General features: G+C 46.7%; 1 protein-coding gene across 1 annotated transcript in view; it reads left to right on the plus strand.

Moving 5' to 3' along the window:
* The window catches only part of LOC309548370 (uncharacterized protein), a gene marked incomplete at both ends in the record, with an annotated part of 295,496 nt that overhangs the window by 254,166 nt on the left and 23,225 nt on the right, over positions 1-18,105 (plus strand). The window contains 2 exons of the mRNA XM_082248308.1: positions 9,680-10,030; positions 10,105-10,330. Coding sequence (XP_082104434.1) covers positions 9,680-10,030; positions 10,105-10,330 — 577 coding nt within the window. The remainder of the gene's footprint in view (positions 1-9,679; positions 10,031-10,104; positions 10,331-18,105) is intronic.

Genomic DNA, 18,105 nt, shown 5'->3' on the forward strand with positions numbered 1-18,105 from the left:
ATAACAGAATTAATGATCTCTTTTTTAACCACTTGCTGACCGCTCACGTTGAGGGTACTGCGGCAAAGTGGCTCGTTATCATCCAGCGACGTAGGCCTACGTCGTTGGACTCCTCCCCTTCTCGGCGGTGAGCGCGGCTCGCTCCTGCTGTATTCAGACACAGTGGGAGTCGGGCCAGGGGAGGAGAGGCGGTGATCACCGCCGGTCTTCCCCGATCATCAGGGATCGAGTGTGGAGATCCGCCGACTTGTGTAAACAAAGCGGGCGGATCTCCTATGTGACAGGCAGGGACAGATCACAGGATTCAGCATAGCTGAACTGCGATCTGTGTCTGTGTCACACAATCCCCTCCCCCCACACACGTCAGTAAGCACCAGGCATACATTTAACCCCTTGATCACCAATAAAGATAACCCCTTCCCTGCCAGTGTCATCATTACAGTAACAGGGCATATTTATAGCACTGATTACTGTAGTAATGTCACTGGTACCCCCAAAAGTGTCAAAAATGTCAGTTAGGGGTCCGATCTGTCCGCCGCAATGTCGCAGTCCCGCAAAAGAAATCGCAGATCGCCGCCATTACTCGTTTAAAAAAAAAAAACAATAAAAATGACAAAAATCTTTCCCGTAGTTAGTAGCTGCGATAACTTTTGCGCAAACCAATCAAAATACGCGATTTTTTTTACCAAACATATGTAGCAGAAAACAAATTGACCTAAAATGTTAAAAAATTTTGATTTTTACATTTTTTTGGGGGGGAATTTCATATTAAAAAAATGTGAAAAATATTGTTATTTTTTTTCAAAATTGTCGCTATTTTTTTTTAATTGCGCAAAAAGTAAAAATCGCACAGGGGATCAAATACCATCAAAAGAAAGCTCTGTTTTTGGGGAAAAAAAGGTCATAAATTTAATTTGGGTACAGCGTTGCACGACCGCGCAATTGTCCGTTTAAGTAACGCAGTGCCAAATCGCAAAATATGGCCTGGTCAGGAATGGGGTAAAATCTTCCGGTCTTAAAGCAGTTAAAAATACACTCATTGAGAATTTTTTTGTCAAAGACATGTAGCTAAATACATTTTGGCCTAAATATATGACAAAAATTGAATATGTTGGATATTTTTTAACTGTCAAAGTAGAAAATGTCAATTTTTTCGCAATATGTTTGCTCTTTTTTATTAATATCACAAAAAAATGAAAAGCGCAGAGGTGATCAAATACCACCAAAAGAAAGCTCTGTTTGTGGGAAAAAAAGGACGTAAATTTAGTTTGGGTATGGCGTTGCATGACCGCGCAATTGTCAGTTAAAGTCGCGCAGTGCCAAGTTGCAAAAAGTGGCCTGGACGTAAAGCAGGAAAATCCTCCGGTGGTAAAGTGGTTAAGGTAATGGTAGCAGGCCTTCAGGAATGTCAGGTAGACCGGAGAGCTATGAGTGACGCTTTGTAGGCTGAAACACATTGGCTTTCTGCTGCATAGTGGACCATTCGACTCTGTAGATTTAGTAAGGACTCCAGCTTTGACTTTATCGATTACCAAGTGGATGGGGCTGATAGGACCCCAGTTGGGAGATGTGATGAGAGTAGCCAGGGGGTAGAGCTAAGCTCATTTGATTGGTGAGACAGACACCGGTCATGACAGCGGTGGCAACATTTCAGATTTTTTAAGGCCTGTGGGGTTGAAAGGAGAACCTTAGGATGCAGCAAAAACTAAAAATCTTGGAGGGTGGCAATTTTTCATTTTCAAAAACGTCACCCGATCAATGGTGTCTGGGGACAGGCACACTTTTGTCCATCTCAAAGGCTTCAGCAGCACTGAATGCATTTTCAGAGAATACGCTGCCTGCAGGCCATACTTGGCAAGCTGTGGCCATTGGTCCACACTTCTGATCCAGTGGTCCAGGGGACCAGCCACTCAGAGGCTCTCTACATCTGCTCTTGAAGCCAATCAGCCACCATGTGATACAGATGCTGTAAAAATGACGGCGCTATATAAGTACCTGAAATAAATAAAAATAAATAAATGGAATTTGCTGTATGGTGATGGGGGAGGGGTGGTTCTGCTGCAAACTGACAACTATTGGGGTGACACCAACAGATTGAGGTTGTTGCTGCTGTTGACCCCTTACAAAAAAGTAAAAAATAAACACATACAGTAGCTGACAAAAGTAAGTGCACCCCCCACATTCTATATTATCATGTGACAACACTGAAGAAATGACACTTTGCTACAATGTAAAGTAGTGAGTGTACAGCTTGTATAACAGTGTAAATTTGCTGTCCCCTCAAAATAACTCAACACACAGCCATTAATGTCTAAACCGCTGGCAACAAAAGTGAGTACACCCATAAGTGACAATGTCCAAATTGGGCCCAATTTTCCCTCCCCGGTGTCATGTGACGCGTTAGTGTTACAAGGTCTCAGGTGTGAATGGGGGGCAGGTGTGTTACATTTGGTGTTATCGCTCTCACTCTCTCATACTGGTCACTGGAAGTTCAACATGGCACCTCATGGCAAAGAACTCTCTGAGGATCTGAAAAAAAGAATTGTTGCTCTACATAAAGATGGCCTAAGCTATAAGAAGATTGCCAAGACCCTGAAACTGAGCTGCAGCACGGTGGCCAAGATCATACAGCAGATAAACAGGACAGGTTCCACTCAGAACAGGCCTCACCATGGGCGACCAAAGAAGTTGAGTGCACATACTCAGCGTCATATCCAGAGGTTGTCTTTGGGAAATGGATGTATGAGTGCTGCCAGCATTGCTGCAGAGGTTGAAGGGGTGGGAGGGTCAGCCTGTCAGTGCTCAGACCATACACCACACACTGCATCAAATTGGTCTGCATGGCTGTCATCCCAGAAGGAAGCCTCTCCTAAAGATGATGCACAAGAAAGCCCGCAAACAGTTTGCTGAAGACAAACAGACTAAGGACATGGATTGCTGGAACCATCTCCGGTGCTCTGATGAGACCAAGATAAACTTATTTAATTCAGCGGGTGTCAAGCGTGTGTGGGGGCAACCAGGTGAGGAGTAAAAAGACAAGTGTGTCTTGCCTACAGTCAAGCATGGTGGTGGGAGTGTCATGGTCTGGGGCTGCATGAGTGCTGCCTGCACTGGGGAATTGCAGTTCATTGAGGGAACCATGAATGCCAACATGTACTGTGACATACTGAAGCAGAGCATGATCTCCTCCCTTCAGAGACTGGGCCGCAGGGCAGTATTCCAACATGATAACGACCCCAAACACACCTCTAAGATGACCACTGCCTTGATAAAGAAGCTGAGGGTAAAGGTGATGGACTGGCCAAGCATGTCTCCAGACCTAAACCCTATTGAGCATCTGTGGGGCATCCTCAAACGGAAGGTGGAGGAGCGCAAGGTCTCTAACATCCACCAGCTCTGTGATGTCATCATGGAGGAGGGGAAGAGGACTGCAGTGGCAACCTGTGAAGCTCTGGTGAACTCCATGCCCAAGAGGGTTAAGGCAGTGCTGGGAAATAATGGTGGCCACACAAAATATTGACACTTTGGGCCCAATTTGGACATTGTCACTTAGGGGTGTACTCACTTTTGTTGCCAGCGGCTTAGACATTAATGGCTGTGTGTTGAGTTATTTTGAGGGGACAGCAATTTTACACTGTTATACAAGCTGTACACTCACTACTTTACATTGTAGCGGGGTGTCATTTCTTCAGTGTTGTCACATGAAAAGATAGAATAAAATATTTACAAAAATGTGAGGGGTGTACTTACTTTTGGGAGATACTGTATATACCAATCAATCATAAAATTAAGAACACTCACCAACACCCATTGAGACACAGACTCCAGCAAACCTCTGAAGGCACGCTGTCAGTAGAAGATCCTTTAAGTCCTGTAAGTTGTGAGGTGGTTCCTCCATGGATTGGATTTTTCCAGCACATCCCACAGATGTTCGATTGTATTGAAGTCTGGAGAATTTGGAGGCCAAGTCAAAACTTTGAGCTCTTTATGTTCCTTTGATCATCCTTGGATTCCTCAGACCAGGCCATCTTCTTCCGTTGCTCTGTGATTCAGTTCTGATGCTCATATGCCCACTGTAGGTACTTCTGGCTGTGGACACGGGTCAACATGGGCACCGCTCTGTGGGCACACAGCCCCGTACACAACAAACTGCGATTCTCTGTGTGTTCTGACACCTTTCTACCACAACAAGCATTAACCTTTTCAGCAATTCAAGCTCCAGTAGATCTTCTATTGGATCCGACTACATGGGCCAGATCTCGCTCCCCACCTCCACCAATGAGCCTTGGCTGCCTATGGCTCTGTCGCCAGTTCACAAGTTTTCCTACCTTGGACCACTTTTTGTCAGTCCTGACCACTGAAGACCGGGAACATCCCACAAGAGCTGAAGTTTTAGAGTTGCTCTGACCCAGTAGACACTGCTTTGTGTGCTTTATTTTTGCTGGGGTGGAAGGAAGTTGAGTCAGGGGCATGGCCACAGCGACTTCCAACTAACTGTAGGCAGAGGCTGCGTCGGAGGGGAGGGGGGCAAGTGCCATCGGATTACAAACAGAACGGGGATCTCCTGCTTACCCGGAAGCTTCGGTCATACGAAGCCCCGCCTCCTGGACTGGCCCCTACAATAGACAGCACATTGGTGACATCTATCATAGGAGCCGGTCTAGGAAGCAGGACTGATCCCCGCCCTGTGTAATCCAGAGGCTGTGTGTAATCCAGCGGCTCTCCTTTCTCTTCATTGCAGACTGCATTGGATGGTCACTCACTGGTGAGGCTGCATTGGATGGGCATGCACTTGTTAGGCTGCATTGGATGGGCATGCACTTGTGAGGCTGCATTGGATATGCACTTGTGAAGCTCCCTCCATGCGATCTCCCAGCTGTCGCGGGAGACTTAGGATTTCTGCAGTCAGTGACAGAGCAGCTGTTTCATGTATAGTTCCGGCTCTGTCACGGGCGGAGTGATATGAAATGCACCCCTCCTCCACCTGTGACAGGAGCCATACAGGAAGCAGCGACTCTGCTCTCTACTGCAGCCGCTGCTTCCTCCAGCAGTACCCGCCAGACCAGCATTACCCGCCAGTAGTAACCGCCAGCAGCAGTAACTGCCAGCAGTCTGCAAAATAAGTAGAAAAGGTTTGTGCATTAGTGTGTGTAAATTGTTGCAATATGTTTTTTAATAACTAGTTGTGTTTTGTCATAATATGTCATCTCCTTGTTCTTACATGTATAAATACGGACATAACATTTTCTGGCTGCCGAAGTCACATGTGCTAGGGGTGCAACCATCCCCCGCACATAACTGTAACTATCCCCCAGCACATAACTGTAACTATCCCCCAGCACATAACTGTAACTCTCCCAGCATGTGCCGTGTTCCTGACTCCTCCCACCCACCATCACCACTTCCTATCACTGAAGGAGTGTTCCTTTAATATCTCTCAGAAAAAGTAACCCTCTGTATACTGTATTCCAGTATTCCAGATACGGCGCAACAGCGTTTTATTACTTATATACCTTAACTATAGTATATATTTTATATGCGGCCCGAGAAAATTTCTCTACACTCAATGTGGCCCAGAGAAGCCAAAAGGTTGGACACCCATGGAATAGACAGTTGTGTTTGACTCGCTCTACTTGTTCCTATATGTCCACATTGTCCCCAACTTTCATCCATTACAGGACAACACATTTCTTTATTCCTAACCAGTCTGCTGATTGCTTCCTGATACTGAAATGCAGAGTGTGCCGGAACCTTCTACTGGTACCAGTATTAGGAGAGCAAAATCCTCATCACTTAACCTGGTGAGCCAGAGGGACTGAGGTCCTCCACCGAGTACGGGGCTCAGAACCCAATCTACCAAGAGGCTCCTGTGGGGGTAGCGCTACATTTAGGATGTATCCGGACTATAAACCAGAGGCTCTGGATGGACAGTTGGATAAATGGTTCTATATTTAGGATGTATCCGGTCTATAAACCAGAGGCTCTGGATGGACAGTTGGATAAATGGTTCTATATTTAGGATGTATCCGATCTATAAACCAGAGGCTCTGGATGGACAGTTGGATAAATGGTTCTATATTTAGGATGTATCCGATCTATAAACCAGAGGCTCTGGATGGACAGTTGGATAAATGGTTCTATATTTAGGGTGTATCCGGTCTATAAACCAGAGGCTCTGGATGGACAGTTGGATAAATGGTTCTATATTTAGGATGTATCCGGTCTATAAACCAGAGGCTCTGGATGGACAGTTGGATAAATGGTTCTATATTTAAGGTGTATCCGGTCTATAAACAAGAGGCTATGGATGGACAGTTGGATAAATGGTTCTATATTTAGGATGTATCCAGTCTATAAACCAGAGGCTCTGGATGGACAGTTGGATAAATAGTTCTATATTTAGGATGTATCTGGTCTATAAACCAGAGGCTCTGAGTGGACAGTTGGATAAATGGTTCTATATTTAGGATGTATCCAGTCTATAAACCAGAGGCTCTGGATAGACAGTTGGATAAATGGTTCTATATTTAGAATGTATCCGGTCTATAAACCAGAGGCTCTGGATGGACAGTTGGATAAATGGTTCTATATTTAGTATGTATCCGGTCTATAAACCAGAGGCTCTGGATGGACAGTTGGATAAATGGTTCTATATTTAGGATGTATCCGGTCTATAAACCAGAGGCTCTGGATGGACAGTTGGATAAATGGTTCTATATTTAGAATGTATCCGGTCTATAAACCAGAGGCTCTGGATGGACAGTTGGATAAATGGTTCTATATTTAGGATGTATCTGGTCTATAAACCAGAGGCTCTGGATGGACAGTTGGATAAATGGTTCTATATTTAGGATGTATCCGGTCTATAAACCAGAGCAGTGGCGGCTGGTGCTCAAAATTTTTTGGGGGGGTGCAAAAAGCAAAATGTAATAGGTATTGCTTCGCGGCAAAAAACGCAGTAAAAAAATTGCGTGACTTTGAGGTGATGGTACAGGCATGGCACAGGTGATGGTATAGGCATGGCACAGGTGATGGTATAGGCATGGTACAGGTGTGGGCAAAGGTCGGCTTCAATAACTTACCTGCTCTCCTCCTGGGCTGCCTGCGAGACGTCCACGGTGCTGCTCCTCTCCTTGAGTCCTCTTCTTCTGATGGCGGCGGGATTCCGGGAACCGTCCACGGCGCTGCTCGTCCCGTCCTCTTCAGTCTTCTGGTCTTCAGATCGGTCTGGGCCTCGGGAAAGAGATCGGGCGGTGACGGTGCGTGACTGACGCACGCACCAGCACCACCCCCATTGCGACGTCGGCGGGGTCAGCAATCGGATGTCCTGGATGATGATTGGTCCAGGCTGGAGACTGGACCAATCACAGCCAGGATATCACGAAAGTGGGGGTGTAATAGCGCTATGTATATTAAAAAAGAATAGCGCAACCATGCAAAAGAAATGACTATTAAATATGGAGACAATCCATAAATAAAAATGGGGATTTAGTCCCACCATATGGCCATATCGTGCTCAAGCCCACCACTACGTCAAAGTACCCCATTATCAGTGGGTCCTACACTATCCATAAAAAAAGGGGTGAATCCAGCCTCTCCAACCCTTCGAGACAACACTCCTTGCTGGGATGAATGTGCTAATGCACTACAAAGGACTCCTCCTATATCTACTTGATGGTGGACTCTGATAGAGTACAGGTGTGTGTGGGGGGATGCTCAACCTCAGAAGTCTGGTCAGACCGAATACATAATAATACACTGATAATGGGGTACTTTGACGCAGTGGCGGGCTTGAGCACGATATGGCCATATGGTGGGACCAAATCCCCATTTTTATTTATGGATTGTCTCCATATTTAATAGTCATTTCTTTTGCATGGTTGCGCTATTCTTTTTTAATATACATGTTGCTTGGTCCATAGCTGCACCGGCTTTAGATATACATGTTCAGGGTTTGTTCCCCCAATTTTTTGCTTGTTTACCTTGTGATTCATATATATAACTATACTTGTTTTTGTACCACTGTCTACATTATCATAATCTAAAATTGATTGTTGTATTTTACATTCCTAGTCTGAGATCTGGCCCCTCTTGTCGGACCATTGAAAAAGGCAAGTGACCGAAACGCGTCTGGTCTCATCCAGACATCTCCAGTATCAGAGACGTATCTATGGCCATGTTTTAATGTTATATTATTTGTTGTTCTTGCAAATTATATTTTGTACTATAGCTGTCTAAATAAATTCTATACTCATGACATACTCAAGTCCTGGTTATTGCCTTTAAAGTCCCACCCTCCAGGGGTATTTAGGATATGGGCGGACACCCGCTCATATATTTTTTGTTTTGATTGGCACACAAATTCCTACATGCAAATGTCAGTATTTAGGATATGGGTGGACACCTAGCGAAGTATTCTTCATCCGGGTCTTGTGGAATCTGGTAAGACCTTGTATTTATCCTTTATATATCTATATGTCTTATGAGTGGAAATGGATTATTTAACGGTGGTGTCTTGGAACACTAGGGGCTTAAATTCACCTGTGAAACGCTCCTTAGTGTTCCAATATCTTAAAAATTTTAAACCTCATAAATGTGTCCTTCAGGAGACACATTTGGTGGGTAGCCGAACACTGGCTCTTAAGAAACCATGGATTGGTCATCATTACCACTCCACATTTTCCACGTATGCTCGTGGAGTCAGTGTTCTCATTCATAAGTCTCTTCCATTTAGAGTTTTGGACCTTTCCTTAGACCCGGATGGACGATATGTCCTGCTTAATTTACAGGTGTCATCTCTCGCCCTATTGCTGGTGGGGCTATATATACCCCCGCCAGCTTGGATTAGGCTGCTTCATAGAATTTCTAGAGGTTGCCAAGTTTGGGAATGACAATATACTTATTGTGGGTGATTTTAATATGGTCCCAGATCTGAGTATGGATAGAATGGCTGGGGATTCTTCGGCCCGGTCAGATCTCGCAGGGTGGGCTGAGATCTATGGGTTGATGGATCTATGGCGTTGGCACCACCCTCACTCTCGGGAATATACTTGCCATTCTTCCTCTTATAAATCTTTTTCCCGAATTGATCTAATGTTTGCAAGTGGCTCCCTCTTACCTCGGGTGCGGGAGGTTCGGGTTCTCTCAAGGGGGATCTCAGATCGTGCTCCACTTTTGTTGAATATTGAGTTACCTGGGAATTTTTCTAATAGGCTGTGGCGACTATCCAGGTTCTGGATCTCAGAAGTTGATATTGTCCCCCTAGTAGGGCCCCAATTAGCGGCCTACTGGGAGGTTAATCCTGGCACGGCATTGCTGGCTATGGTATGGGATGCCTTTAAGGCTTGTACCCGGGGATATTATCAGACTGCTATTGGTCAAATCCAGCGACATAGACATGCTGACCTAATGCAGAAAGAATCTGAAGCAAGAGATATGGAAAATGTGTATATTTGTACTAGGGACCCTACTCATTATGCTCGGTTTCAATCCTTGACTGGAGAAGTAGTATCTAGTCCTTGACTGGAGAAGTAGAAGAAACTACTTTCTCAAGCCCAACGCATTTTTGTACAAGGAGAGTATAATGGTAAACTGCTGACGCAATTATCTAGGGAGCAGACGAATGGGTATAGTATAGCACATATTCAAGACCATATGGGTATTCTTCATTCTACTCCAGAGACTATTAACCGTAACTTTGCTGACTATTATCAGGCTTTATATAAAACTAGGGTTGACTATTCTGATGACGAACTGGACCAATATCTACAGGCAGTGGACTTTCCAACTCTGACCGATAACTACCGGACTAAATTAGACGCCCCTATCACCCTTTTGGAGCTTCAGGGAGCGGTGGCTTCTTTACAATCTGGTAAAACACCAGGCCCGGATGGAATTCCTGTTGAATTCTATAAGGCCCATTTAGACCTTCTGGGCCCCCGTTTGCTTGCTGCTCTCGCTGGATCTTTGAATGATGGTGAGCTTCCTAAAACTATGAGTGAAGCGGTCATTGTGGTGATTCCTAAACCGGGTAAGGATCCATCATTATGTTCATCATATAGACCCATTTCTCTTCTAAATGTAGATGGAAAGATCCTTTCAAAGATTTTAGCTACCCGACTGTGTTGGCAAACCTGATCCACCTGGACCAAACTGGTTTCATACCCGAGCGAGGCACGGATATTAACATTCGGAGGTTGTTTACACATATGGCCTTGGTGTCGGGGGAGACGGCAGGTGCGGTGGCCTCCCTCGACGCCGAGAAAACATTTGATTCTGTCGAGTGGCCCTTTCTTTGGAGGATCCTGGCCTACTTTGGGTTTGGCCCCAGGTTTGTTTCATGGATCAGATTGCTTTATGGTAGTCCCACGGCTCGGGTGCGTACTAACTTATCCCTGTCGGATAAATTCCCCCTATCAAGGGGTACCCGACAGGGATGTCCGTTGTCCCCTGCCCTTTTGCCCTGGCCCTGATTAAGTTGCGGGCGGACCCACGGGTCTGTGGCATTAGAGTAGGTGTTATTGAGGAGAAACTGTCCTTATACGCGGACGATACTTTGATTTACCTGGCTGATGCTTCCATCTCATTGCAAAGGGCTTTACAACTATTTAATATCTTTGGTCGTTTCTCTGGTATATGTATTAATTAGTCTAAGTCTGTCCTCTTTTCATTACATTTATCGGTCCCCTTAATTGATACCCAGACACCATTGAAATGGATTCAGGATATGACGTATCTGGGTATCAAGGTGGGCTCAACGCTGGACCTTTATCAGCAAGATAATATTGAACCCCTGTTTCTTCAGTTAATTAAGAGATGTGCCGGTAGGTAGGATTAACCTACTGAAAATGAGCTACCTTCCGAAGTTTTTGTATTTTTTTCGTAATTCCCCTAATGATATTTCAAAAACCTTCTTCTCTAGATTGAACAGTATGGTAACATATTTTGTGTGGGCTGGGCGCACTCCTCGGGTCGCCAGGCGGACGCTGTATCTCCCACTTTCAAGGGGGGGTTTGGCGTTCCCTAATTTTCAGCTTTATTTTTGGGCTGCTGTACTGGTGACTCTGGAAGCAGCCTTATTGGGATCTTATGCGGCTCTGAGCAACCTCGTTTTTCGGGGTGAACGGGCTCATCCCCAGACCACCAGTCTGATGAAGACGGTGCTACGGGTGTGGGCCAGGGCTCGAGCGGTGTATAAGAAACCCTTGTATATATCCCCCATACTCCACTGTGGGGCAATCCTAATTCACTACACCTGCAACAACTTCCTGACCCTCAGATATGGGCTGCTAAAGGGATTGTGACTATGAAACATGTTATTAAAGATGGAAGACTCCCAGTGTTTGAGGTCTTCCAACAACTACACTCATTGCCTAGTACCATGGAATTTCGCTATTGGCAGCTCAGCCATGCTATGCAGGCTCAGTTCCAGGGTCCGGTTGTTTTGGAATTGGACCCTTTGGAATGAATGTTGACCTTTTAAGGTCATAGGTAAGCCCCTTTCTTCTATATACTTGCTGCTATCGATGGATTATAGTCAGTCTCTTGAGAAAATTTATAATAAATGGAAGGGGGATATACTGGACCTGACTGTTATGGATTGGGAGGACTCTGTTAGTAACTATATTCCCTCAATGATATCGGCTAGGGATAGATTCATACAACTTAAGTTTTTACATAGAGCATATTATACGCCTCAACGCCTTGCCAGAATATACCCTATGACTAACCCCTTTTGTACTCGATGTGGGCATGATATTGGTACCTTTTTTTCACGTTGTTTGGTCGTGTCCTGAGCTAGCCTCCTTTTGGAAAGCGGTGACGGACATCCTAGGGCAGTGATGGCGAACCCATGGCATGCGTGCCACAGGTGGCACACAGAGCCCTCTCTGTGGGCACGCGAGGAAGAAGAGCGCACACCACTGACCGGCTATCCTTTACAAGGTTAGCAGCTTTGTGGGGGTGCAATAGTGAGCAGAGGAGGGCATGTAGAAGTAAGAAAAGAGGGGGGCTTTGGGATGCAGAGGTGAGTAGCTGGGTTGGGGTGCATTTACATATACGGCATCCCTTGCTGCTCTTATGAGAAGCAATCCATGGTGGATCAATTTTTCAGAAGGCAGTTGACAGGTGGCTGGGAGGCAATATATCACCTTCCCACCCCCCGTAATTACCCGCTGGCACTTTGAAACAGATAAGTTGGTTTTGTGTTACAGTTTGGGCACTCGAGCTCGAAAAGGTTCGCCATCACTGTCCTAGGGGAAATTTTTGATACCACGATCCCATTGGACCCAATGGTAACTTTATTGAATAATCTTACAGAAGTGGTTGGGGGTAGTGATGTCGCGAACCTAAAATTCGCCGTTCGCGAACGGCGAACGCGAACATCGGCAAAAGTTCACAAACCGGGCGAACCGCCATAGACTTCAATAGGCGAATTTTAAAACACACAGGGACTCTTTCTGGCCACAATAGTGATGGAAAAGTTGTTTCAAGGGGACTAACACCTGGACTGTGGCATGCCGGAGAGGGATCACGCAAAAAAAAGTTCTTAAAAATTATAATTTTTTGATAGAGAGCCAATTATTGGAAAAATTAAAAAAAAAATAAAAATAAAAAATTTCTTTGGATTTAGCATCTGGGGGGTCTAAAAAGTGTACCTGTCAAGTTTCAGCTCTGTAGCATGTCCAGAACCCCTAAAAAACAGCATTTTTCTTATATTTTCAGGAATACGGCTTCTCTGCGGCTGGCTTTTTCTCTTGCAGGCATTTAGCGGGCATTTTTTTAGGCAGGCATGTCATTTTTTGTATTTAGTGTCTGGGGGGTCTAAAAAGTGTACCTGTCAAGTTTCAGCTCTGTAGCATGTCCAGAACCCCTAAAAAACAGCATTTTTCTTATATTTTCAGGAATACGGCTTCTCTGCGGCTGGCTTTTTCTCTTGTAGGCATTTAGCGGGCATTTTTTTAGGCAGGCATGTCATTTTTTGTATTTAGTGTCTGGGGGGGTCTAAAAAGTGTACCTGTCAAGTTTCAGCTCTGTAGCATGTCCAAAACCCCTAAAAAACAGCATTTTTCTTATATTTTCAGGAATACGGCTTCTCTGCGGCTGGCTTTTTCTCTTGCAGGCATTTAGCGGGCATTTTTTTAGGCAGGCATGTCATTTTTTGTATTTAGTGTCTGGGGGGTCTAAAAAGTGTACCTGTCAAGTTTCAGCTCTGTAGTATGTCCAGAACCCCAAAAAAAACAGCATTTTCTTATAATTTTTAGTAGAAAACTAATGCAGTGTCTTTCCAGCTGTCTTTTTTTCTTTCTGGCAAGCTGAAATATGATATGCCAAGGCAAACATGCCTATCAGTTGAGGTATGACACAGACAACACTGCACACATGGGGAAATATGTAAAACAAAAAACAGGGAAAGGAAATTAGGTGACGGTCACAAAACATGATATTGTGATTGGCCAAATAAAAAGTCGCCTCGCGATGAGGTCGCGCCAAAGTCGCGCTAAGTCGCGCCAAAGTCTCACTGGAAGCGACGCTACTTTAGTGGTAGCGGCAGTGTAAACCAGCACTAAAACATCCAGTGTGTGAATACGATCAGGTATGATGTTTTATCGGTCAAGTAATGTAAGGGTTACGCCTGTCGCCCGCTTCACAGTGACAGACCAAACTCTGACAGACCAAACTCCCCGTTTAACAGTCAGTCAGTCCATTTGCACAACCGCAAACTCCCCATTTGCACAAGGTTGGATACCAAGCTAGCCATGTCCCGTTCCTTGTCCTCACTGACATCATTGAAGGTCTCTTCCTCCACCCAGCCACGTACAACACCAAGGGTCCCCGAAAGGTGACAACAAGCCCCCTGGGACGCCTGCTGTGGCTGGTATTCCACCTCCTCAAAGCCACCTTCCTCCTCTGACTTCTCTTCTTCAGACTCCTCTCTCAGCGTTGCCACAGGTCCAGCAATTGACAACGACAAGGCTGCTTCTGGTGGTGATGGGGACCACAACTTCCTCTTCATGCTCATCTACAGCCTGATCCAGTACTCTTCGCAGGGCACGCTCCAGAAAAAACGCATATGGGATGAGGTCGATGATGTTGCCTTGGGTTCGACTGACCACCAGGGTTGTCACCTCCGCAAAAGGACGCATGAGCCTACAGCCATTGTTCATGAGCATTCAGTAACGCGGCCAAAAAATACCCAGCTCCGCAGAAAGAATGAAAGAAAATGAATGTTTTTTCTATGAAAAATTATCCTGCGGATCGCTTTTGGTCTGTACACAATGAAGCAAGGACCTTATCATCTGGGGTGTGCCAACACAATCCTAGAGGTGATCGCTTCATTGTGATACGCAAGCCCCTTCACCACGACAAGGTAACGATCACGAAGGGGAATTGACACATGTATGTGCCTTTTTTTTTGTTTTTTGTTTTTTTGCAGCCACAGTGTAGCACCAGAGGCCAGAAAAATTAGGCATGTACACATGCATGAAAAAGCAGGTATTGTTGCAGCCGCTGCTGTAGCAGCGGCCTGAAAAATTGAGGTTTTAAGGCAAAAAGTGCACTAAAACATTGCGGCTTGAACCGTAGTTGGTGGCGGAGACGTCACGTAAGTCATCCGGCATGCAGAGAATGATTATATACAGCAGCGTGTGGACCATTTTTAGGCCAAGGCATCTCAGTCATCACCAGGCCTTTTTTAGTCAAATGCATCCCCCACTGTCAGTCCCTTCGGGATCCATGCCTCATTCATCTTAATAAACGTGAGGTAATCAAGACTTTTTTGACCTAGGCGACTTCTCTTCTCAGTGACAATACCTCCTGCTGCGCTGAAGGTCCTTTCTGACAGCACACTTGAAGCGGGGCAGGCCAGAAGTTCAATTGCAAATTGGGATAGCTCAGGCCACAGGTCAAGCCTGCACACCCAGTAGTCAAGGGGTTCATCGCTCCTCAGAGTGTCGATATCTGCAGTTAAGGCAAGGTAGTCTGCTACCTGTCGGTCGAGTCGTTCTCTGAGGGTGGACCCCGAAGGGCTGTGGCGATGCATAGGACTAAAAAAGCTCCGCATGTCCTCCATCAACAAGACGTCTGTAAAGTGTCCTGTCCTTGCCGGCGTGGTTGTGGTGGTAGGAGGAGGATTACTTTCACCTCTTCCCCTGTTGGATTCCCGTTGTGCTGTGACATCACCCTTATATGCTGTGTAAAGCATACTTTTTAACTTATTTTGTAGCTGCTGCATCCTTTGCGACTGCCGGTAATTGGGTAACATATCACAGACTTTCTGCTTATACCGGGGGTCTAGTAGCGTGGCCACCCAGTACAGGTCGTTCTCCTTCAGCCTTTTTATACGAGGGTCCCTCAACAGGCATGACAGCATGAAAGACCCCATTTGCCCAAGGTTGGATGCCGAGCTACTCATGTCCAATTCCTCATCCTCACTGATGTCATTGAAGGTGTGTTCTTCCCCCCAGCCACGTACAACACCACGGGTACCAGATAGGTGACAACGAGCACCCTGGGATGCCTGCTGTGTTTGGTGTTCCTCCTCCTCAAAGCCACATTCCTCCTCTGACTCCTCTTCCTCACACTCCTCTTCCAGTGTTGCCGCAGGTCCAGCAATCGATGGTAAGGCTGTTTCTGGTGGTGGTGATGGTGACCACAACTCTTCCTCTTCCTCTTCACGCTCATCTACGGCCTGATCCAGCACTCTTCGCAGGGCACGCTCCAGGAAAAAAACATATGGGATGATGTCGCTGATGGTGCCTTCGGTGCGACTCACTAGGTTTGTCACCTCCTCAAAAGGACGCATGAGCCTACAGGCATTGCGCATGAGCGTCCAGTAACGTGGCAAAAAAATACCCAGCTCCGCAGAGGCTGTCCTAGCACCCCGGTCATACAAATACTCGTTGACCGCTTTTTCTTGTTGGAGCAGGCGGTCGAACATTAGCAGTGTTGAATTCCAACGTGTCGGGCTGTCGCAAATCAAGCGCCTCACTGGCATGTTGTTTCGCCGCTGAATCTCTGCAAAGTGCGCCATGGCCGTGTAGGAACGCCTGAAATGGCCACACACCTTCCTGGCCTGCTTGAGGACGTCCTGTAAGCCTGGGTACTTCTGCACAAAACGTTGCACAATCAGATTCAACACATGTGCCATGCACGGCACATGTGTCAACTTGCCCAAATTCAATGCCGCCAACAAATTGCTGCCGTTGTCACACACCACTTTGCCGATCTCCAGTTGGTGCGGGGTCAGCCACTGATCCACCTGTGCGTTCAGGGCGGACAGTAGTGCTGGTCCGGTGTGACTCTCTGCTTTCAGGCAAGTCAACCCCAAGACAGCGTGACACTGTCGTATCCGGCATGTGGAATAGCCCCTGGGGAGCTGGGGGGGTGCAGTTGGTGTGGAGCAAGACGCAACAGCAGAAGAGGACTCAGCCGAGGAGGTTAGCAAAGAGGATGGAGTAGGAGGAGTAGAGGAGGTGGCAGCAGGCCTGCCTGCAAGTCGTGGCGGTGTCACCAACTCCTCTGCAGCAGAGCCACGCATACCATGCTTGGCAGCCGCCAGCAGGTTTACCCAATGCGCAGTGTAAGTTATATACCTGCCCTGACCGTGCTTTGCAGACCAGCTATCAGTGGTCAGATGGACCCTTGCCCCAACACTGTGTGCCAGACGGGACATGATTTCCTTTTCCACAATAGAGTACAGGTTGGGGATTGCCTTTTGTGAAAAATAATTTCGGCCGGGTACCTTCCACTGCGGTGTCCCAATAGCGACAAATTTTTTGAAGGCCTCAGACTCCACCAGCTTGTATGGTAAAAGCTGGCGGGCTAAGAGTTCCGACAAGCCAGCTGTCAGACGCCGGGCAAGGGGGTGACTCTGTGAGATTGGCTTCTTACGCTCAAACATTTCCTTGACAGACACCTGACTGTGGGCAGGTGAGCAGGAACTGCTGAAGGTGAGAGGCGGAGGGGCGGGTTGTTGATAGGGGGCATGGAGGACAGCAGTGGTTGACGTGGCTGAAGATGCTGGACCAGGAGGAGGATGGTGGCTTTCAGTTTGTGTGCTGCTTTTACTCATGTGTTGATCCCATAGGCGTTTGTGATGTGAGATCATGTGCCTTCGCAAAGCAGTTGTACCTAGGTGGGTGTTGGACTTCCCACGACTCAGTTTCTTTTGGCACAGGTTACAAATGGCATCGCTGATATCAGAGGCAGACACACAAAAAAAAATGCCACACTGCTGAGCTTTGCAAGGACGGCATTCTGGTGGTGGCAACAGCTTGCGTTGATTGGCGTGCTGTCTGGCTGACCCCGGGTGCCGAATCTACATGCTGTCTGACTGCGCCACTAGCTCCTTGCGATGACCTCCTCCCCCTGCTTCCAACTCGTCTCCTCCTCCTCTCTGTCTCCCCATCTGAACTTTCCCCCTCTTCTTCTGCTCTTCGAGCAGGCACCCAGGTGACATCCACAGACACATCGTCATCATCAGCTGCTTCACTTGACAACTCAGCAAAGGCAGCAGCAGAAGGTACAACATCATCATCATCACAATGTACGTCCATGTGTATAATGCTGCCTGACTGAGACATATCCCCGTTATCTACATCCTCTGGCACTAATAGTTGCGCATCACTTATTTCTTCCAACTGATGTGAAAATAACTCCTCTGATGGATCAAGTGAAGCGGCTGTGGTGCTAGTGTTGGTGGTGGTGCCGGCGGGCTGGCGAGTGGTAAATTGAGAGGTGCCCGAAGCTGAGCTGGAGGAGGATGGTACATTAAGGTTCCGAGCGGAAGCTGTAGATGATTGGGTGTCCTGTGTAAGCCAGTCAACTATGGCCTCAGAATTTTTTGAGTTCAGGGTCTGTGGTGGCCTCTGAACACTGGGCATTATTCTAGGGCCTAAGGAAATCACAGCACCATGACCACGACGGCCCTTGCGGGGTGGCCTGCCTCTGCCTGTCATTTTTTTTAATGTGTTGTTACTGTTGTACTATGAGTGCAAGCTGCTGTGCCACCTTATATATCAGTGGTGGGTGGGCAGTGGCACAGTACACTCTCTGTGGACCTGACAGCAGTCACTGGCACCCAGGCAACTGCAATTTAAAAAAATA

Source organism: Pelophylax lessonae (assembly GCF_965119305.1).
Source record: "Pelophylax lessonae genome assembly, chromosome: 2".
NCBI classification, from domain to species: domain Eukaryota; kingdom Metazoa; phylum Chordata; class Amphibia; order Anura; family Ranidae; genus Pelophylax; species Pelophylax lessonae.